The sequence below is a fragment of the Apodemus sylvaticus genome, chromosome 3, assembly GCF_947179515.1.
Source record: "Apodemus sylvaticus chromosome 3, mApoSyl1.1, whole genome shotgun sequence".
NCBI classification, from domain to species: Eukaryota; Metazoa; Chordata; class Mammalia; order Rodentia; family Muridae; genus Apodemus; species Apodemus sylvaticus.
In genome coordinates this window covers 32,436,895-32,460,970 of record NC_067474.1, presented here as the reverse complement: position 1 = coordinate 32,460,970, position 24,076 = coordinate 32,436,895, and the positions used below count along the sequence as shown (strand labels likewise).

Here is a 24,076-nt window from a genome sequence, read left to right as displayed (position 1 = left end):
TGTGTTCACATATGTATATATTATCATGTTAATTAGTTATTTTTAAGACTACTTGCTTCTGCTGGAAATTTCTTTCCTTCTGAAATTATACACGAGTTTAAATATTATACATTCCTGAGTTGTTACTAGTATTTTCATTAACTAGCTGGCAGTATGAAAACTCTGCACATATGCAAGTTGTGGTGCTAGATATTTTATTTTCTGAAAATTCTGCCAGGACTCACAGATAAAAGGAAAGTTTCTGTGTCTTTAATGGATTAGTGGATATAGCTTTTCTTGTCTGTATTTTACAAGTCCAATGTTTATCAGAATTCTGAGGCTTTGAGATCAATTCAGGTGTCACACCTTGCATGGTAATGAATCTTACATTCGGTCGTACATTCTAACAAGCTCCATGACCTCATTCCAGCTAAATAGCACTGTGGACCACTTTGGCCTCTGCAGGGATTCTCTGATTTAAATCTTCTCTTTCCGAAGGGTTACTATGTCATGCTCAACTATTTATTTCATCAAAGAGAAAAAGAATCCGTCTTTCTCTGCATTTTAAATAGTATTGTGACTATCCTTCTCCAAACAGTTTCTTCAATAGCACTAAGTCACTTTTCATTCATATTTTCTATTATTTTTCCTAGGAAAGCATATAATAAATACTCAATGAGAATACAAATTTTTACCATAAATATTTAAATATTCTAGTGATAATTCTCTGTTTAATATTTATATCACATATTAAGTGAGATAACTCTACACACATACACACATATGAATGATTTATCCGTGACATAACACTGCATTCATTTTTTATTACCAACATGCATAGCTATTAATAAAGGAGCTGTATACTGACTATGTCCACATCTTCTTCTTGCAAATAATTATTCAGTTCTGACTCTATGCCAAATATTTCCCTGGCACTTAAAAGAATGAGTGAATAAAAGAAAGCAAGGTTATTTCTCGCGGTATTTTCTTTATATTGCTGAGGAATAGAAGATATTGTGTCAAGGACAAGGCTTGTTTGGAGATGCGTGAATGATGCTGGCAAAGATGACGGGGTCCTTCTTCCACAGAAGTGGAACTAGGACTCCAGCTCTTGCTGACTCACTTAGCCTGTTCACACAATTCTCTCTGGTGTCTGTGTGAGTAGAGGTCAGTGAGTAATGCTGAAGTCACTTATTTCTTGATACTCTTCACAGGTGAAAAAGTGGGGTGTCTTTGGATCACTGAAAGGTACAGATGAAATGGAAGAAAGTGAGCGTTCAGTTGTGACAGATTATGATTGTGAAATCCTGAAAATACCTACAAAGGAGTATGAGAAGTTAAAATTGGTATGCTGTGCACATTTATTTTACTTTTGAAGTTTGACTTGATTGTAGAGACTATCACTCTTAGATTATTGGCTGATCTGTACTTCAATAATTTCTTCAGTCCTTGCCAGGAAAAGTAGGGTCTCTGTGGGCATACATTTTGTGTACTCCTCTGCTTTTTATGATTTTTAAATTCACTCATTCACTCTTTGAGCAAATAAGTAGTATTTGTGTCAGCAGCAAGATGTTTGATAGGGACATAAATGATTGGATGGTCACAAAGCTACTGCATTCAAGGGCTCACCAGTCTATACCAATCTTCCTTCAGAATATATGACTTTTGCTTTCTATCAACTTGACACAGCCCTGCTGGAAGAGAAATTTTAGTTGAGGAACTGCCTCCAGCAGATAGACTTATGGGAATATTTTTGGGCCATTTTATTGATTGCCAATTAAAGTAAGAAGGCCCTGGTATACCTGTGCAATATAAGAAAGGTAGCTGAACCAAGTTGAAAAGTAACCCAGCAGAGAGCAATTCCCCAAGGTCTTATGTTCTGTTCTTGCCTTCAAGTTCCTGCCCTGAGCTTCTATTCTGGCTTCTCTAGACAGTGCACTTTAGTGTGGGGGCTGAAATAACTGCTCTCATACTCAAGTTGCTTTGGTTTATTTTGTTAATCATGACAGAGAGACAAACCAAGACAGAATGGCTGACATGCTAATTTAGAATTGCACAAAATTTTAAATTCAGAGCTGGATGAAAAGACATTTAAACTTTATTCTGAGCATCAACTTTTGGTGCTTACAGCATTTTTATGTAAATATGTATTTTTCTAGTCTAAACCAAAACTGTTCCTGCCCTGCCCCCCACACTTCTTTTAGGGGCAGAAGAAAGTCATCTAAATAACAAGACTGCAGGGTCCATGTAGTCTTCTTGACAGATTCTAATGTAGGTCTAGGTCCTGCATGACACTTTAAGGTCCAGTACTCATCCTGAAAGATAAGGAACATCACTCTTATTGCTGGGGACATCAAAGAGTAAGAAATTTCCTTTGATGTGTTGACCTCATAAACATGTGGTTTTCTCAGAGTTCAGCATCTCCCCAAATAGCAGATATTAGTATGCTTGAATTTCAGAATATATTGCTTAAAATATTTTTCTTATTTTGTTATTTTCTCTCATTAAAATCAATTATATAGGCACACACACACATGCACACCATTTGAGCCTTGTTTATAATATCTTTAAAATGTGTTAATATTTATAGAAAGTTAAAGCATTATGGAACAAATTGGGTATTTTGGGAAACAAATCTGAATGTTAGAATTGCAATATAGCTATTGGTCATAGTGATAGCCAAATGTTACTTAAACTTATCTTATCTGTGAAATAGCCATATAGCTGTTACTTTTCTTTTTATGACATTTTGCCTAGTTTTTGTTAATTTTTAATCATCTCATTTTGAAATCTGACAAGGGCATTCTTTTTTTACAGGAAAAAGTAAAACGTGAAAACGCACAAAAGTTGAAATTAATCCGCAAGTGTCCTTTTTATGCCACCTGGCCTACTTTGTCCATATGGGAGCTAGTTTCAATTAGTAAAATGAAAATTTTTCCACCAGGTCATGGTGAGTATAATTGAATTTTAGACTTGTTTCTCATGTAAAGGTCCACTATTATATTTTCAATTCTTTATGGTTTTGATATATTAAAAAGTATAAGCAATATATCTTCATATAGGCATTCTTTTACTTAATGAATTCTTAACTATTAATTGGATGTTTTAAAACTTATCATTTTAATTAAAGATAAACATGTTTTACTTCAAGAACATGTTGAAGCCCACATTCTACAACTTTCCACACTCATATGGCTACGCATTGAGATTTACAGTCAGGGCCAACCTGCAAAGAGTAAGGGCAGGAAGTCTCTGTAGTCACTGTGTTCTCACTCCCATGGTTAGTAAGTTCTTTTTTTTTTTAAAAAAAATTAGATATTGTCTTTCTTTACATTTAAATGTTATCCCCTTTTCTGGTTTTCCCTCGAAAAATGCACTATCCCATTCCCTTCCCCCTGGTCACCAACCTATCTACTCCCTCTTCCCTGTCTTTGTATTCCCCTATACTGGGACATCATCGAATCTTCTCATGGCCAAGGGCCTCTCCTCTCATTGATGTCCTACAAGGCCATCCTCTGCTACATGTGCACCTGAAGCCATGGGTCATTCCATGTGTATTCTTTGGTTGGTAGTTTAGTCCCTGGGATCTCTGGGGGGTACTGATTGGTTCATATTGCTGTTCCTTCTATGTGGCTCCAAGCTCCTTCAGCTCCTTGGATCCTTTCTCTAGCTCCTCCTTTGGGGACCATGTGCTCAATCCAGTGTTTGGCTGAGAGCACCCACCTCTGTACTTGTCATGTATTGAAAGAACATCTCAGGAGACAACTATGTCCGGCTCCTGTCAGCAAGTGCTTATTGGCATCCATAACAGTATCTGTGTTAGGATGAATCTCCAGATTGGGCAGTCTCTGGATGGTCTTTCCTTCAGTCTCTGCTCCATACGTTGTCTCTGTATCTCCTCCTATGGGTATTTTATTCCTGATTCTAAGAAGGAAAAAGTATTGATACTTTGGTCTTCCTTTTTCTTGAGCTTCCTTTGGTCTGTGAATTGTATCTTGGGTATTCCCAGCTTCTGGGCTAATATCCAGTTATCAGAGAGAGCATACCATGTGTGTCTATTCTGATTGGGTTTCCTTACTCAGGATGATATTTTCTAGCTCCATATATTTGCCTAAGAATTTCATGAATTCATTGTTTATATGAATTCATTGTAATAGCTGAGTAGGACTCCTTTGTACAAATGTACTACATTTTCTGTATCCATTCCTCTGTTGAGAGACATCTGGATTCTTTCTAGCTTCTGGTCTGCTATGAACATAGTGGAGCATGTATCCTTATTATATGTTGGAGAATCTTCTGCGTATATGCCTAGAAGTGGCATAGCTGGGTCCTCAAGTAGTACTATGGCTAATTTTCTGAGGAAAAGCAAAGCTGGTTTCCAGAATGGTTGAATCAGCTTTCAATCCCACCAGCAGTGGAGGAGTGTTCCTCTTTCTCCACATCCTTGCCCCCACACATGCTGTTACCTGAGTTTTTGATCTTAGCCATTCTGACTGGTGTGAGGTGAAATCTCTGGGTTGTTTTGATTTGTAGTTCCCTGATGACTAAGGATGTTAACATTTCTTTAGGTGCTTCTCAGCCATTCAATTCCTCAGGTGAAAATTCTTTGTTTAGCTCTGTACCCCATTTTTAATAGGATTATTTGGTTCTCTGGAGTCTAACTTCTTGAGTTCTTTGTATATATTGGATATTAGGATATCTGTAGTATGTAGGGTTTTTAAAAATCTTTTCCCAATTTCTTGCTTGCCATTTTGTCCTATTGACAGTGTCCTTTGACTTACAGAAACTATGTAATTCTATGAGGTCCCATTCGTCAGTTCTTGATCTTAGAGCTTAAGCTATTCTTGTTCTGTTCAAGAAAATTTCCTCTCTGCCAATGTATTCAAGGCTCTTCCCCAGTTTCTTTTCTACTAGTTTCAGTGTGTCTGGTTTTATGTGATCTGCTTGCACTTGAGCTTTGTACAAGGAGATAAAAATAGATAAATTTGCATTCTTCTACATGCTAACCATCAGCTGAACCAACCATTTGTTGAAAAGGCTATCATTTTTCCACTGGGTGGTATTAGATCCTTTGTCAAAGATCAAGTGATCATAGGTGTGTGGGTGCATTTCTGGGTCTTCAATTTTATACTGTTGATTTACCTGCCTGTCACTGTGCCAATACAATGCAGTTTTTAATACCATTGCTCTATAGTATTGCTTAAGGTCTGAAAGGCTGATTCCCTCAGAAGGCCTTTTACTGTTGTGAATAGTTTTATCTATCCTGGGTTTTTTGTTATTCCAGATGAATTTGAGAATTGCTCTTTCTAACTAAATGAAGAATTGAGTTGGAATTTTGATGAGAATTGCATTGAATCTGTATATTGCTTTTGGCAAGATGGATATTTTTACTATATTATCCCTGCCAATCCATGAGCTTGGGATATCTTTTCATCTTCTGAGATGTTCTTTGATTTCCTTCTGGAGATAATTGAAGTTCTTGTCATACAAGAACTTGTCTTTTAATTGTTTGGTTAGAGCCAAACCAGTATACTATATATTGTTTGAGACTATTGTGAAGGGTGTCATTTCCATAATTTCTTTCTAAACCTGTCTATCCTTTGAGTATAGGAAGGCTACTGATGTGTTTGATTAATTATTATATTGGGTCACTTTGCTGAAGATGTTTATCAGCAGTAGGAGTTCTCTGGTGGAGTTTTTTGGGTCTCTTAACTATACTATCATATCATCTGCAAATAGTGATAATTTGACTTCTTCAATTTGTATCACTGTGACCTCCTTATGTTGCCTAATTGCTCTAGCTAGAACTTCAAGTACTATATTGAATAAATATGGAGAGAGAGAGGGCAGCCTTGTCTAGTCCCTGATTTTAATGGGCTTGTTTCAAGTTTCTTTCCATTTAGCTTGATGTTGGCTACTGGTTTGCAGTATATTGCTTTTACTATGTTTAGGTGGGGGCCTTGAATTCCTGATCTTTCCAAGACTTTTAATATGAAAGGATGCTGAATTTTGTCAAAAGCATTTTAAGCATCTAATGAAATAACAATGTGTTTTTTTTCTTTGAGTGTGTTTATGTAGTGGATAACATTGATAGGTCCATATATTGAAGCATCCCTGCATCCCTAGTATGAAGCCTTCTTGGTTGTGGTGAATGATCATTTTGATGTGTTCTTAGATTCAGTTGGCAAGAATTTTTGTGAGCATTTTGCAATGACATTCTTAAGGGGAAAATCGGCCTGAAGTTCTCTTTCTTTGTTGGATATTTGTGTGGTTTCAGTATCATTGTAATTGTGGCTTCTTAGAATGTGTTGGGTAGTGATCCTTCTCTTTCTATTTTGTGTAATAGTTTGAAGAGTATAGGTGCCATGTCTTCTTTGAAGGTCTGACAGAATTCTGCACTAAAACCATCTGGTCCTGTGCTTTTTTTTACAATGACCATTTCCATTTCTTTAGGTGTTATGGGACTATTTAGATGGTCTGTCTGATCCTGATTTAACTTTAGTATTTGGTATCTGTCTAGCAAATTGACTATTTCACTCAGATTTTTCAGTTGTGTTTAGAAAAGGCTATTGTAGTAGGATCTGATTTCTTTTTTAATTTTGTTGTTTCTGTTGTTGTATCTCCCTTTTCATTTCTGATTTTGTTGATTTTCCATATGGTTAGTTTGGCTAAGGATTTATCTATCTTGTTGATTTTTCTCAAAGAATCAGCTCCTGTTTTTCTTGATTATTGTGTAGTTCTTTTCGTTTCTACTTGGTTGATTTCAGCCCTGAGTTTGGTGATTTCCTGATGTCTTTCAGGTGTGTCGTAAAGCTGCTAGTATATGCTCTCTCCAGCTTCTTTTTTGAGGCACTAAGAGTTATGAGTTTTCCTCTTAGCACTGCTTTCATTGTGTTCCATAAATTTGGGTATGTTGTGCCTTCATTTTCATTAAATTCTAAAAAGTCTTTGTTTTATTTCCTTATTTCTTCCTTGACCAAGGTATCATTGAGTAGAGCATTGTACAGCTTCCATGTGTATATGGGCTTTCTATTGCTTTTGTTGCTATTGAAGACCAGCATTAATCCGTAATAATCTGGTAGGATGCACAGGATTATTTCATTCTTCTTATATCTGTTGGGGTCTGTTTTGTGATGGATTATATCGTCAGTTTTGGTGAAGGTAACTTGAGATGCTGGAAAGAAGGTATATTCTTTTGATTTAGGATGAAATGTTCCATACATATCAGTTAAAACCATTTGGTCCATAACTTCTGTTAGTTTCACTGTTTCTCTGTTTACTATGTATTTCCCTGATCTGTCCATTGATAAGACTCAGGTGTTGAAGTCCTCTACAATTTTTGTGTGAGGTGCAATATGTGTTTTGAGCTTCAGTAAAGCTTCTTTTATGAATATGGTTGCTCTTACATTTGGAGCATAGATGTCCAGACTTGAGAGTTCATCATGGGTAGATTTTCCCTTTGACCAGTATGAAGTGTGTCTTTCCTTATCTTTTTTGATGACTTTTGGTTGAATGTAGATTTTATTTGATATTAGAATGGCTACTCCATCTTGTTTCCTGGGACCATTTTCTTGGAAGATTGTTTTCCAGATTTTTATCTGGGGTAGTGTTTGTCTTTGACACTCAGGTGTGTTTCCTCTATGTAGCAAACTGTTGTTTCCTGTTTATGTATCCGGTCTTTTAGTCTATACCTTTCTCTGGGGGGGGGGGATTGATTCCATTGGTGTTAAGAGATATTAAGAATAAGTGATTGATACTTCCTGCTATTTTTGTTGTTAAAGGTAGAATTATGTTTGTGTGACTATCTTTTGGGTTTGTTAACAAACATTAATTTATTGCTTTTACAAGGGTTTAGTTTCCCTATTTGTGTTGGTATTTTCCATCTATTATCTTTCATATGTTTGGATTTGTAGAATGACATTGTGTAAATTTGGTTTTGTCATGGAATATCTTGGTTTTTCCACCTATGGAAATAGAGAGCTTAGCTCAGTATAGTAATCTGGGTTGGTATTTGTGTTCTCTTAGGGTCTGTATGAGCTCTACCCAGGATCATCTAGCTTTCATGGTCTCTAGTGAGAAATCTGGTGTAATTCTGAAAAGTCTACCTTTGTATGTTCTTTGCCCCTTTTCCCTTACTGCTTTTAATATTCTTTCTTTGTTTAGTGCATTTGGTGTTTTGATTATTATGTGATGGTAGGAATTTCTGTTCTGATCTAGTTTATTTGGAGTTCTGTAGACTTCTTTTAGGTTTATGGGCATCTCTTTCTTTGGTTTCTCCATCTATGGAAATAGAGAGCTTTATTGGGTATAGCAGTCTGGGTTGGCATTTCTGTTCTCTTAGGGTCTGTATGACATCTGCCCAGGATCTTCTAGCTTTCATGGTCTCTGGTGAGAAGTCTGGTGTAATTCTCAAAGGTCTGTCTTTATATGATACTTTACATTTTTACCCCAATGCTTTTAATATTCTTTCTTTGTTTAGTGCATTTGATTATTATGTGGTGGGAGGAATTTCTTTTCTGGTCTATTTTCTATTTGGAGTTCTGTAGGCTTCTTCTATGTTCATGGGCATCTTTTTTTTTTTTAGGTTTGGGAAGTTTTCTTCTATAATTTTCTTGAAAATATTTACTGGCCCTTTAAGTTGGTAATCTTTACTTTCTTCTATACCTATTATCCTTAGGTTTTGTCTTTTTCCCATGTCCTGGATTTCCTGGATATTTTGGACTAGGAGCTTTTTGCATTTTGCATTTTCTTTGACTGTTGTTTCAATGTTTTCTATGGTATCTTCTACACCTGGGATTCTCTTTTATATCTCTTGTATTCTGTCGGTGATGCTTGTATCTATGACACCTGATCTCTTTCCTAGGTTTTATGCCTCTAGGGTTGTCTCCCTTTTTGATTTCTTTATTGCTTCTATTTCCAGTTTTAGATCCTGGATGATTTGGTTCAATTCCGTCATCTCTTTCGTTGTAGTTTCATGTAATTCTTTCAGGGATTTTTGTGTTTCCTCTTTAAGTACTTCTATCTGTTTTCCTGTGTCCTCCTGTATTTCTTTAAGGCAGTTCTTTATGTCCTTTTTAACATCCTCTATTATCATCATGAGATGTGACTTTAAATCAGAGTCTTGCTTTTCAAAACTCTGTTGGGGTATCCAAAAAGAACTGGGTTCTAATGATGCCAAGTAGCCTTGGTTTCTGTTGCTTATGTTCTTGTGCCTGCCTCTGGATGACCTTTGCTTCAGCCTCTGCTCTACATTTTGTCTCCATATTTCCTTCCATGAGTATTTTGTTCCCCTTTCTAAGAAGGACCAAAACTTCCACACTTTGCTCTTCCTTCTTCTTGAATTTCATGTGGTCTGTGAATTGTACCTTGGGTATTCCAAGCTTTTGGGCTAATATTCACTTATCAGGGAGTGCATAGCTTGTGACTTCTTTTGTGATTGGGTACTTCACTCAGGATGATATTTTCTAGTACCAGAGGCAAATGCTTGCAGCCAACCATGGGACTTAGCATGGGGTCTCCAATGGAAGAGTTAGAGAAAGGACTGAAGTTGCTGAAGCAGTTTGCAGCCCTATAGGAAGAACAACAATATCAACCAACCAGACTCCCTCAGAGCTCCCAGGGACTAAACCACCAACCAAAGAGTACACATGGAAGGACCCATGGCTCCAGCTACACATGTCGTAGAGGATTGCCTTGTCCTGTGAAAGCTTGATGCCTTATTGTAGGGGAACTCCAGGGTGGGGAGGCAGAAGTGTCTCAGTGGGTGGTAGAGCACCCTCATAGAAGCAGGGGGAGGGAGGAAGTGATGGGGGTCTCTAGGTGTGAGGAACCAGGAAACGAGATAACATTTGAAATGGAAACAAAGAAAATATCCAATAAAAAAAAGAAAAAAATGTACATTATAATAGTACTTATAATAGTCACAGGTCATTTAAATGTCTGGATTAAACTAGGATATGATAGAATAATCCAAAATATATACTAAGGACACCATGCTAAAGAAAGTATGTAATCATGCCAAATTATATGTACTAGCAATTTTGTGTAATTGAACGTATTTGTAATGGAAGGCTAAAGGTAGATAGTAGAATGAACAGTTTCTTTTGGAATAGCATATTCTCAACTATGGTAACCATATTCCTAGAAATACATATTGTGTGTAAATATGAATGAAACATACTGGTATATTAATGATAAAAATTTTTGTGACAATGAGTTATGTACTACTACTAATAAAACAGCTTCATTTGCAAAAATACCAAAAAACAAAACAAAACAACAACAACAAAAACCTTGGTCCTAAGGAACCAGAATTACACCTCCAGGGACCTTCAGTTGTTGGTCTTATTTTTTTTTTAAGGTGTCTTTGAGGATTTTATTCATATATACAGTTAGGTTAACTACTTCTACTTCTTTCACCAAGCTCTCTGCTGCCTTCCTGTGACCATATCCCTATCTCAAATTCATGTTTTCTTTTTATGTTGTTAATCTAAGGAGTACAATTAGACTCTTACCCTCAAATTCTAGCAATCCGCCAAGAGGGAGAGAAGTAGTAATTTCTTTGGGGATTGCCTCTTTGATACTCTTGATCAAGGCATTGAAGTGGGATATCCTATACCTCATATGTACAGGGATCTGTTTCCTTCCTTCCTCATTTCCCTCTCCCTCCCATCTTCCTTCCTACTTCTCCCTCTCTCTCTTCTCTCTCTCTCTCTCTCTCTCTCTCTCTCTCTCTCTCTCTCTCTCTCTCTCTCTCTCTCTCTTATTTCCTTCTTATCCAGATTGCTGCCATCCTCATTTCAGTCACATGCTCCCATAAGCCTCCTCCCCTATTTCTCTTACAGAGTAGAGCCCCCACACTCCCTGGTACACTGCACACTGGCACATCAAGTCTCTGCCAGGCTAGGTACACGTTTGCACTGGGGCCAGACAAGGCAGTCCAGCTAGAAGAACATGTTCCCCACCTTTTGATATAGAACCTGGTCCAGTTATTTGGGACTCATGTGAAGACGAAGCTACGTGTCTGCTGCGTACATGTTTTGGTCCAGCATGCGTATTCTTTGGTTGCGGGTTCAAACTCTAAAAGCCCCAAGTGTGCAGCTTAGTTGATTCTGTTAGTCTTCCTTTGGAGTTCCTATTTCTTTGTGGCCCTCAATATTTCCCCATCCCTTCCTTAAGAGGTCACGAGCCTCCATCCACTGCTTGACTGTGGATTTCTGTAGCCTTTTGAGTTAGCTACTGGGTGAAGCCTCTCAGGGGACAGCCATGCTAGACTCCTGTTTGCAAGCATAACATAGTATCATTAATAGTGTCAGGGATTGGTACTTGCCCATGAGATGGGTCTCTAGTTGGGCTGCTTATTGTCTTGCCATTCCCTCATTCTCAGATCCATCCCCGGTCCTGGCGTTTCTTATACACATGATAAATTCTGGGTCAAAAAATTTTTGAGTAGGTTGATGTCTCTACCACTCCTCTGAGATTACTGTCTGGCTAAGGAGATGGCCTCTTCAAGTTCCATATCCCTAATGCAATGAGTGACAGCTAAAGTTACATCCACTGAATCTTGGACATTTCCCCTATCTCAGGTCTCTGGCATGTGTTTGAGATTTGCCCACCGCCCCTTCCTCACCATTTCCAGACTTCCATTCATTCTCATGGCCATGTAGACTTCTCTCCTGTCCCTCTCCACACCTTATCCTGAAACCCCAATTTCCCTACTCATACCTTCTCCTTCCCAGTTCCCTCCCTCCATCTGCCTCCCAAGACTAAGACTCTCCTTCTATGTGAGATTCATGCATCCTTGCTTGAATTCTTGTTTAGCTTGTTTGGGGTCTGTGTAATATATCATGGGTATCCTGTATTTTATGGCTAATATCCACTTATAAGTGAGTACATACCATTCATTTCCTTTTTGGTCTAGACAACTTGACTCAGGCTATATTATCTTTTTGGGTATATTCCTAGGAATAGTATAGCTGGATTATTCCCAGGTGAGAAACTGTCAGACTGATTTCCAAAGTGGTTGTACAAGTTTGTACAAGAGTGTTCCCCTTGCTCCACATCCTCACCAGCATGTGAATTCACTTTACATTTGACCTCAGCATTTTTTGGAGAATGTAAAATGTAATCCTACTGGATTTTTAGTTTCTTTGCCTCCACTTTCCTTTTTTTGTTTTGCCCAACTTTCATTAAGTAAATATTTAATATAACATTTTAATTATTTCAATGACTTTCAGCTATAGTTTTGTCTTTTTAGTGATTGTCCTAATTAATGTGTATATCTCAATTTATCAACATGCTTCAGTTTTTCTTAGTTCAAAATAGAATGTCAATGTTATTCTATAGCTCTGTTCTTTGCTTTCTCTGTATAATGTTATTTTAACTTATATTGTTTCTGCACACAATAAGAAAAATAACCTTATTATTGTTACTATTGATACTATATTTATAATTTCTAAAGATATATAAAAGAGCATCTCATGATAGCATACCCCTTTAATCCCAGTACTCATCAATTAGTCAGAGGCAGGCTGATCTAAAAAAAAATATACAAAAGAAGTAGAAACTATATTTTTGGTGCTATTGTGTGATTTTGAAATATCATTTTCTAGTCCTCCTACTTAATCTCTGTGGTTAGAGGTGTCCTGTCATGTCTATTCCTTAACCTGCTTTCTCTTGTTTCCTATATGAATATTGGCATATTTCATTATACTTTTACTTGTCAGAAAGTCAACATTTGTATGTATTATTTTGTCCAATAACTCTTCTAATTAGAATTAAAAGACAAATATAAATCTGTCCTGTCCTTTACAATTGTATTTCTTGCCTGTATTTTAAATTTTTGATGTTCTAAGTAGTTTCTAAATATACAGCATTTCAGTCTGAAGACTCTTCTTTACCCTTTACAAGGTATGTTGGCAACACATACTCCATCATCTCATCTACCTCTTACTTTTAAAATCTCTCATTTGCTCTTATAAGATGTCTTTGGTGTACATAAGATCTGCATTTGCTCATGTTGTTTGTACAAGTTGAGGGTGTTATACCATAATCTTCTGCCTTCTGCATCATTCCCAATGTAAAAGCCACTGTTTGTCCCATTGATATTTGCTTGGACATGATGAGGTTTGAGATCTGGTCAATTTCAAATTTTTCTCTTATCTCCTCTGTAATGCTGGTGCTTTGCCACTTTAAATCATCTACTTGTTCTTATCTGTATCACCAGTTATTAAAATGTTTCTTGTAGTTATCTGCTTAGAAATAATGGATTGTTCTCTTTACTAGAACTAAAATTTCAAACGTTTCTAATATAATTTAAAAGATCACTTGTTTCACATTTTAGTGTGACTCAGATCTCTCATGTCTACCCTTGTCTCAGTCAAATGTGGCATTCATTGTCATTGTGCTATTTTCATGCTGATCTTCTTTGCTTGCTGTTCTCCCTTTCTAATGGTCCCAGACTTTCATTAAACCAAATTAATTTATTCATGTTGGGATCCAGCTATCTCCTCATAAACCATGTAAACAGTGATGTCAGACAGACGGGGCTATTTTATTGAACATACACCTCAGTACTGATCTATCAATGCCACCATACAGATTTGTGAACTGAACTGTGACTCCCAAGTTAAGGTCCCACTGGGCTCTTTAATCTTGATATCTACAAATATCTAGGGCAGTTTTCATAGAAACATGTCTTTGTTGTACACTTATCCTGTTCCCGTTGTTTGGGAGGGATTTTCAACTGTGCCAAGGAACTTGCCTTTCTAAATTCATGTCTGGTCTAGCAGAATGGGACTTATTTAATATCCATGTCTTGACAACAAGGATGCCAGTTACTCACACATTTGTCTTTTTTGCCAAGTAAGATGTCAGTTTCCAGGGAGTTTGTAGGAACTTAAACTTTATTTAACCACTATTCAAAATGGAAGTCTTATTCCAAATAGTTTCTTATATTGGTGCAGGTGTTGTTTTTAGGTTGGGGTCCATCCCAGGAACAATTTATAAAAGCAAATACAATATGTGCTTATACATAGGTGCAGCAAATGCTGCTGGGTAATATGTTTGGGTCCAAACTTATTGCGGGTAACTATGCAAAGCAGTTCTACTGACTTTTGTCATGACTGGTCCCCAAGGCCATAGAACCTAACAGAATATGTAATCAATTTGGGCGTGAAAAAGTTTCTTTATAATGGCAGGTAGCAGTTACCAAGGCCTTACCATTTTTCCTAGGCCTTAACAATTAAGGTTCTTTGCTTTTTTTTTTTTTTTGTCAACTTAGGTTATACAACTGTCTCTTTCCTCACATAAATAAATATCAATTTAATTAATTGTAGGAGTCTGTATTTATTTTGCAAATAATCAGAACGTTTGTTTTGAAATGTTTACTGCATATCATTTCTGCATTGCATATCCATTTTCTGATTTAAAAATATAAAAAACAGTTTTATACTGAAAGTTATTTTATATAGATGTTGTGTCAAATTTGCTCCATAGGTTGAAATTTTCCAAACCCTGTCCTACTTCAAATAACATTACACTATTTTGAAGTTTGTACCTTATGGTCAATTTTCTCACTGGCTTCATATTTTTCTGGAACAGACTCATTTCCCTTTCATTTTCAGTAGAAAAATATGTGCTGAGGGTTGGTAAACTTTTTAAAAATTATTGATGAATGATTGTTATGGTGGCAGTGATTTTTTTTAGTCAAAAGCTATGATTTATTACTTTGCAAGGTCAATAATTAAACCAAGTTTAATTATCATGTTGGTCAGGTCATGTAGGTTCTTTTAACTCCTATTACAATATTGTCAACCAATTAGTCTTGCTGATTAAATTTTAAGATGCCAAATATACTTTTTGTTCCCCAATTTGCCTGCATAAACATGTTTTTATTTGACTTTTTGTTGCAATTTTCTCTCTTTACAAGGAATTAGTAGAGAGCTCTGTCACTGTAATGTATTAAGAATTCTGAAAATTCATAAGTTTTAAACCCAATAAAGATCAGTGGAACCCAAAATGGATTTGAGATGATTGTAAATAAAGTAGGCACTGTCATCATGTTAAAGACATTAGGTAACAGGTTTCTGAAAGCCCATTCTCACCATGAAATCACCAGTAGTAAAAGAACTTGTAGAACATATTGAATATCCTCCTTGCTTTTCATTTGTTATATTTAAATCTCATGATATAACTTTCTGCTTTATAAGATGATAAATCAAATAATCACTCATAAATAAAATTCCCAACATATTAACTCTCTTCTCCTATGCATCCTGCTATAAATATCACCATAACAACCACATGCATATGATGAAGTCTGCAGGTTGCACTATCAAGAGGCTTCCTAACATCTCCATCTTGCTTGCCAAGACATGAGACATTTAGAGCTCTTCCCTGGAATCCTCTGTGAATATTTAGTTCTTAGGGGTGGACTGAGATCCTCAACAGCATTTGAAGGGGATTGGGTAACAGCTTTTTTAAGGAGCCTGGTGAGGAGCAAGCTGGTTGTGAGGCTCAGCATTTGTTCCACAAGTGATGAGACTAAGTCACATCAATGAGCTTTCCTCCAGAGATGCTCTACTTTGAGCAGACTTTTCTACTCTTGGTTCTACTTACTTGCCACTTTCTGCTAAAATCTAGTTTTGTGCTATTCCTGATGCTTCCTAACACTAAACAATAATCTCTTTTGCTCATTTGTTTCTTTGCTTGCTGTAATACCTTAAGGGAGTCTGTTGTCTCTGCCTAAAAATCAAAAGCTGTGAATTGGTTAACAATTTTATCAAAAGCAGCTAAGGATTTCCATAAGGATTTGTCAGAATAGTATCATTTGACTCTAGTTAATTAATATGTTTCTTGAACGTCAGCTGAGTGTGAAATGTTATGCTAGTTGGTTTATGGCAATAAAAAGTGATGTATTAAAATGACTTAAAATCAAATATTTTAGTAACTACAAAGTATTCATTACTTTGGAGTTTGCATTTTAATTTCAAAGATTTATAATTGAAAAACATATGGAGTGTAATTTAAAACTGATGAGGTGTGTTACAAATATCATCCATCAAAATGATATTTAATAGGTCATACTATATCATTAACTGTGGCAAATATTAGTTGACTATTTTCTAACAGACAGTAAAATAAAAATGGGTTTTGAATGTTTGTCTGTATTTGGAAAAATGCATGAGAGTGATGATCTAGGTTGGAAAAGTGACAGATATGTTTGGTAGACCTTGGTGAAAATAGCTGATGAAACAACCTGAATTAAGGGCTTGGGTATTACCCAGCCGTGGAGTGTCTACATAGCCTCCGAGGCTATTCTCTGCTGCTGCCAAAAGGAGACTTAGTCAAAACAACACAAGAAAGGAGCTTTTCCTATGCAATGAAATCCAGTGAATCCCCCAGATGATCTTTTATTGTTGAAAATAGTTTTTGGTAACCTGGGATTTTTGTTATTCCAAATGAATTTGAGAATTGTTCTTTCAAACTCTATGAAGAATTGAATTGCAGTTTTGATATGGATTGCATTGAATCTATAGAATGAATTCAGCAAGATGGCCATTTTCCTATATTAATCCTGCCAATCCATAAGCATAGGGCATCTGGAGGAATCACCATCCCTGAAGACCCAGAAATGAACCCACACAACTATGATCACTTGATCTTTAACAAAAAAGTTAAAACAGTGGAAAAAAAGACGACGTTTTCCAAAATGGTTCTGGTTTAAGTAGAGGTTAGTTTGTAGGGTAATGCAAATTGATCCATTCTTATCTCCTTGTACAAAGCTCAAGTCCAAGTGGATCAAGGACATTCACATAAAACCAGATACTCTGAAACTAATAGAAAAGAAAGTTGGAAAGACCTTTTAACACATGGGCACAGGGGAAATTTTCCTGAAAAGAAGACCAACAGCTTATGCTCTAAGATCAAGAATTGACAAATGGGATGTCATAAAATTACAAACTTTCTGTAAGGCAAAGGTCACTGTCAATAGGACAAAATGGCAACCAACAAATTGGAAAAATATCTTTACCAACCCTGCATCTAGCAGGGGGTTAATATCCAATATATACAAAGAACTCAAGAAGTTAGACTTTAGAGAACCAAATAACCCTATTAAAAAATGGGCTATAGAGCTAAACAAAGTATTCTCAACTTAGGAATACCAAATGACTAAGAAGCACATAAAGAAATGTTCAACTTCCTTAGTCATCAAGGGAAATGCAAATCAAAACAACCTTGATATTCCAACTCACACCAGTCAGAATTTCTGAGATCAAAACTCAGGTGACATCAGGTGCTGGCAAGCATGTGGAGAAAGGAACACTCCTCCACTGCTGGTTGGATTGCAAGCTGGTATAACCACTCTGGAATTCAGTTTGATGGTTCCTCAGAAAATTGGACATAGTACTACCTGAGGTCCCAACGATATCACTCCTGGAAATATTCCAAGAAGATACTCCAACTTGTAATAAGGACACATGCTCCACTATGTTCAAAGCAGCCTTATTTATAATAGCCAGAAGCTGTAAAGAACACAGATGTCCTTCAACAGAGGAATGGATACAGAAAATGTGGTACACTTACACAATGGAATTCTACTCAGCTATTAAAAACAATGAATTCATGAAATACTTAGGCAAATGGATGGAACTAGAAAGTGTTACCCTGAATGAGGTAGCACAATCACAAGGGAACACACATGGTATGCACTCACTGATAAGTGGCTATTAGCCCAAAAGCTCAGAATAAGCTAGATACAATTCAGACCACAGGAAGCTCAAGAAGGAAGAACAAAGTGTGGGTATTTTCGTTTTTCTGAGAATGGGAAGAAAATACTCACAGGAGCAATTATGGAGACAAAATGTGGGCAGAGACTGAAGGAAAGGTCATCCAGAGACTGTCTTACTTGGGGATTTATCCTATAAACAGTCATCAAATCCTGACACTATAGTGGATGCTAAGAAGTGCTTGCTGAAAGAAGTCTAATATGGTTGTCTCCTGAGGGGCCTTGCCAGAGCCTTACAGATACAGAGGCAGATGCTAGGAGCCAACCATTGAAACTGAGAGGGGGTCCCAATGGAGGAGTTGGACAGGTTTGCAGCCTCATGGGAAGAATGATGCTGTAGCCAACCGGAACTCCCCTCCCCCGCCAGGGCTCCCAGAGACTTAAGTCATCAATCAAGGGGTACATATGGTTCCAACCACATTTGTGGCAGAGGAATGCCTTATTGGAAATCTGTGTGAGAAGATGTCCTTGTTCCTATGAAGGTGTGATAGATGCCCCAGCATGGGGAAATCAAGAGGAATGTAGGTGGGAGTAGGTTGGATGGAGGGGCATCCTCAATGGAGGCAGTGGGAGTGAGGATGGGTTGGGAATTTTCTGGGAGGGGGAAATTGGGAAAGGGAATAACATATGGAATGTAAATGAAGAATGTAATCAATAAAAAAGAAATGTTCAACATCCGTAGTCATCAGGGAAATGCAAATCAAAACAACTGTGAGATACCTCACACCATTCTGAATGGTTATGATAAAAAACTCAGGTGACAGCAGATGCTGGCAAGGTTGTTGAGAAGAATGAATACTCCTCCATTTTTGGTTGTATTACAAGCTGGTACAACCGCTTTGTAAATCAGTCTTTGGGTTCCTCAGAAAATTGGACATAGTACTACCTGAAGACCCAGCTCTTCCTCTCCTGGGCATATACCCAAAAGATTCTCCAACATGTAATAAGGACACATGCTTCACTATGTTCATAGTCACCTTATTTATAATAGGTAGAAGCTGGAAAAAAAACCCAGAGGTTCTCCAACAGAGGAATGGATAGAGAAAATGTGGTACATTTACACAAAGAAGTACTACTCAGCTAGAAAAATCAATAACTTCATGACATTCATAGGCAAATGTATGAAACTAGAAAATATCATCCTGAGCTAATGCAATCACAAAAGAACATGCATTGTTTGTACTTACTGATGATAAGTGGATATTAACCAGAAAGCTCAGAATATCCAAGATATGATTCACAGACAACATGAAGCTCAAGAAGGAAGATCAAAGTGTGAATGCTTCAGCCCTTCTTAGATGTGGAACAAAATGCATATGGGAGGAACTATGGAGACAAAATGTGGAGCAGAGACTGAAGGAAAGGCCATCCAGAGACTGCCCCACCCCACCTGGGGATCCATCCCAGATACAGTCACCAAAGGCAGACACTATTGTGGATGCTAAGAAGTGGATGCTGACAGGAGCCTGATATAGCTGTCTGCTGAGAGGCTCTGCTAAAGCCAGAAAAATACAGAGGTGGATACTCACAGCCAACCATTTGATAGAGCATGGAATCTCCAATGGAGGAGTTAGAGAAAGTGCTGGAGGACCTAAAGGGGTTTGCAACTCCCAGGGACTAAGCCAACAACCAAAGAGCACACATGAAGGGACTCATGGCTCCAGCTGCATATGTAGTAGAGGATGGCCTTGTTGGGCATCAATGGGAGGAGAGGCCCTTGATCTTATAAAGGCTGGATGGCTCAGAGTAGGGGAATGCCAAGGCAGGGAGGCAGAATTGGGTAGGTTTGTTTGGGTATACCCTCATAGAAGCAGGGGGAGGGGTGATGGGATAGGAGGATTCCAGGGGAGAAACTGGGAAAGGGAATAACATTTGAAGTGTGAATAAAATATGTAATAATAATAATAATAATAATAATAATAAGGAAATCCAATGAAAACAAAAGACTATATGGATATCAAATGTCCAATTCATATGATTGGGCCTTATTTTATACATTTTACCAGAATGAAAAGCATTTTGATAACTGAAGAGATACAAAGAGTAAAATTCATAGAAAAAACTTAGGTTGATACACACATACACACACACACATTAATATAAAACATTAATGACAGTTGAAAGAATAGAAATACCCAAAAGCAAATGAATAGCAATTGTTTTAGGTGAAATACAAGCACAAAAGGCAATGATGACTAATAATTAAAAAATTAATGTGAAAAGCATTTTAATTATTCAAGACTATTGTTTGACATATGACATTGCACATGTTTCCAGTGCATCTTAATACTATTGAACAGAAATCTTCACATGCAGGGTTTCAGAAATATTGTTTTTATTATTACTATTAATATTACCATTCCTATTCCTATTGCCATTATCCTCACCACCATCACCAACATCATCATCATCATCATCATCACCACCATCACCACCATCACCACCATCACCATCATCATCATCAATACTATTGAGGGAAGAACGTGTCATATAGTCCTACCTGGCTGCTTTAAGATAATTTCTAGCCCAGGCTATCCTGAAGCTTTAGTTTCTCAAACACCAAGATCACAGACATGTTCTAATAAGCCTTTCTGTTTTGATTTTAAATGTCAAACATATCACATGGCTGCTAAACAGATGCAGGGTTACTGATGTCCACGAACACACTCCAAAGTGCAATCATGTGGCCTTTGGAAGCACAGGGTTCAACATGGAGTATTTTCAAGAAACATTTTGCTACAGATCACCCTTATCTGTGCGGTTTTAAAATTTAATTTATTATTTATATGATGCTGAAAAATTCCTAAGTTGAAACTGACTTTCCTGAATGGCAATACATAAACATTTGAATTTTTTCATTTTCATTATGAATCTTGCTTGTTAAAAATTCTGGAATGTTAAAAACCATGATTTTATTTATTTTTCTCTTCCTTTGGGTACCCAATTCATTCTATGAAGCCACAATTACACTGAGTATTCTTCCTTGGAGATGGATCCAGTTCTGTGTAATCAGGAACTTGTCACAATTTCCTTTCATAGAGGACTTCATAAGAGATTTTTTTCTACTTCTATCATGGTTAATGCTCCAAATAGATTTCAAAAACTGGTTGAGTGCATATTACTTTAGCTTCAGAAGATATATGTATATTTAAGAGACATTTAACTATTGTAAGTTTTTTGATGACTTAAAAAATGTCAATACTGTGTTGTATATTTTAGAATAAATTTTATTAGGTTAATAAAAGTAAAAAATAAAATATAGTTAAGAAAAAAGAACTTATATTAAAAAAATTCATGTTGCTTCTAATGTTGACATCTGAAAACATCCTTATATGTGCTGACAGGAACATGCTCTATTTATTTTCAGCTTTAATATGTAGCAGTATTTATTTATGGACTTATGATAATATTGATCATTGCAGGATACAGTTCAGGATCTGACCATCTACTACTTTATAAAGAATCTTTGCCATTATTACTTAGGTACAATTTATTGTTTTAGGTCCTTTCTGTGGTACAATATTGTTTGTAAAGAATCTTTTTTTCCTCTTTCTCTTGCCCTCCCTCTTTTCAGTTCTTTTTCTTTAAAAGAGCTGTATGTGCTCTGGCTAGTCTGGAACTCATGGTCCTCCTGCCTCAGCCTCTATAGAATTGGGATTTCAGGACTGAAGTTATCATGAACAGCTAGTTTCATTTTGTTCCTATGAAATATACATTGATTTCTGTTTCTATTGTTTTAATTGTTTTTTCTTATGCTATGAAGCAGTAAAACTGTTGCTGGAACAGTACCTAGTAAGAGAAATGTCTGATAAATATTTAAAATTTAATAAATTCTAAATATTCTATGGAAATAATTCCTACCAGTATCATCATATAAGCCATAGAAACTTAATCCTAATTTACCTTTGAGTTTGGTGAAGTTCATTTGAGTGCAATGAGCTCAGTTTGGCATCGAGCAGTTGATTTCAGAGCAATTGGAGTTCCTGGAGTTCAGAGGCAGTCTTTCCAATTAGATTGATTCTTCAGAAGTCAAGAGAAGTCAGTTTGAATGGAGTGGACTTTGAGTCAGAACAGTTGAGTTGAACCAGCCATTCAAAGTTTAGAAAGGGAAAGAAATACTGAGTTTCCTTAGCATTAACTCTCAGAAGCTAAAAATAAAACCTTCTAAGCCTAGGTTAGTAGATGGAGGTTGGAAGCTAAGGTCTTCGAGGGCTGGGAGTCCAGAAGACTGGATTGCGTGGAGGCTAGGAGCTTTCTGACTTAGGCTTAGGAATAGTTGTAAGACTCTGAGCTTAGCCCACATTCTGTATTCATAACTCTTGGGTATGGCTCTCCTCTCATCCCTTCATGTGAGGAAATAAAAACCAGCATTTTCCTTTACACGTATTACATTTACTATTGCTTTTTTTTATTCAATTTCTGTAAAGAATTTTATTGGAAATTTGATGGGGATAAAACTTTAGATTGTTTTTGGTAATATGGTTATTTTTACAATTTTGATCCTGCCAGCGAATGAACATGGTAGGTCTCTTCATCTGCTTATAGCTTCAATATCTTTTCTCAGTGTCTTACAGGTTTCAATGTACTTTACTTCCTTAGATCTATTCACAAGTTTTAACAGACTATATTGAATGTTATTATTTATTACCTCGATTTCCTGGTGGGTGTGTATGCCGTTTCTAGGAAGACTACTGTTTTGATGAGTATATTTATCAGCTATAGGATTTTTCTCATGGAGTTTTTAGAATCTGTTTTTTGTATAGTATGACATCTGCCAAGCACAACCCTTTGCTATTTCTATCCAGATTATATCTGTCATTTGTCTTATTGTTGTAGCTAAAATGTTGAATACAAGTTTGAACAGGAGTGTAGAGACTGGATACCTTTGCAGTATTTCGGATGTTGTGGAAACACTATGAGTATTTCTCAGGAGGATTAAGATGATGTTAGCTCTGGGTATATTGTATATTGCCTTTATTATGTAGGAAAATGTCTTCAGGAATTCTTCATGAATACATGATGGATTTTATTAAAGTTCTTTTCGCATTAAGTAAAACAATTATGTGCTTCCTGTTCCTGAGTAGATTTATGTCAAATTACATTGGCTGATGTCATTATGTTGAATCATCTCTGTATCTTTGAGATGATGTTATTTTTAATTGTGATGGACAATCTTTCTGATGTATTCCTGAATTCAATTTCTAAGTTATTTATTGAAAATGTTTCTCTTTATGTTCCTCAAAGATATTAGTTTATCATTTTATTTTTAAAAGGTTTTACTTGCTAAATATTCTATTTATCCTATTTTGCTATTGAAATATATACATATATATATGCATCAGAAATAATAATTACTAACTTAGTTACCAAATGACTGATTTCTATCTTATATGGTAAAGTATGTTAATTCGTGAACTTATCCAGAGTTTTCAAGTAGATTATATGTACCATAACAATAGTCTGATAAGAAAAATACAGAGAAACTTTGATGGAGACATAATCACAGTAGAGTAGGCAGGCCAAGAATAGATTGGTATGACCAAAATACAAAATCTATCACAGTTAGCAGATGCTAGCAGAGAAAGGTAATTGATGCTCCCCACCCTCAAGCTGCCTGGGTAGTAAGGTTTATTTACACCTTAGCATAAGCTATCAGGGCACAGGAACTCAACAAAAAATTTCAATGTGTTTTTTGTTTGTTTTGTTTTGTTCTTACTTTGTTGTTTCAGAAACTACATGAAACCAATACAATTACATATGATGAATTTCCTGTACAGAGGGGGGAACAAAATACCCACAGAAGGAGATACAGAGACAAAAGGTAGAGCAGAGTATGAGGGAAAGACCATCTAGAGACTATCCCGCCTAGGAATCTATCCCATATACAGTTACAAAACCGAGACACTATTATGGATGCCCACAAGTGCTTGTTGACTGGAGCCAGATATAGCTGTCACCTGGGAGGCTCTGCTAGTGCATGACAAATACAGAGGGGCACACTCTCAGTCAGCCATTGAACTTAGCACAGGGTCCCTAATGGAGGAGCTAGAGAAAGGACCCAAGGTGCTCAAGGGGTTTGCAGTGCTATAGGACGAACAACGTTATGAGTCACTCAGTACTCCCAGAGTTCCCAGAGACAAAACCATCAAACAAAGAGTTTGGAGTTATCCATGCCTCCAGACACATAAGCTGCAAAGGGTGGCCTTGTTGGATATCAAGGGGAGAAGAGGCCCCTGGTCCTGGGGAGGCTTGATGCTATAGTGTAGGGGAATACGAAGACTGGGAAGTAGGAGAGGATTGATTGGGAAA

General features: G+C 36.7%; 1 protein-coding gene across 1 annotated transcript in view; it reads left to right on the top strand.

Moving 5' to 3' along the window:
- Positions 1-24,076, top strand: part of Cnbd1 (cyclic nucleotide binding domain containing 1) — a 347,578-nt gene that overhangs the window by 220,060 nt on the left and 103,442 nt on the right. The window contains exons 7-8 of the mRNA XM_052175437.1: positions 1,194-1,325; positions 2,797-2,929. Of these exons, the coding sequence (XP_052031397.1) occupies positions 1,194-1,325; positions 2,797-2,929 (265 nt within the window). The remainder of the gene's footprint in view (positions 1-1,193; positions 1,326-2,796; positions 2,930-24,076) is intronic.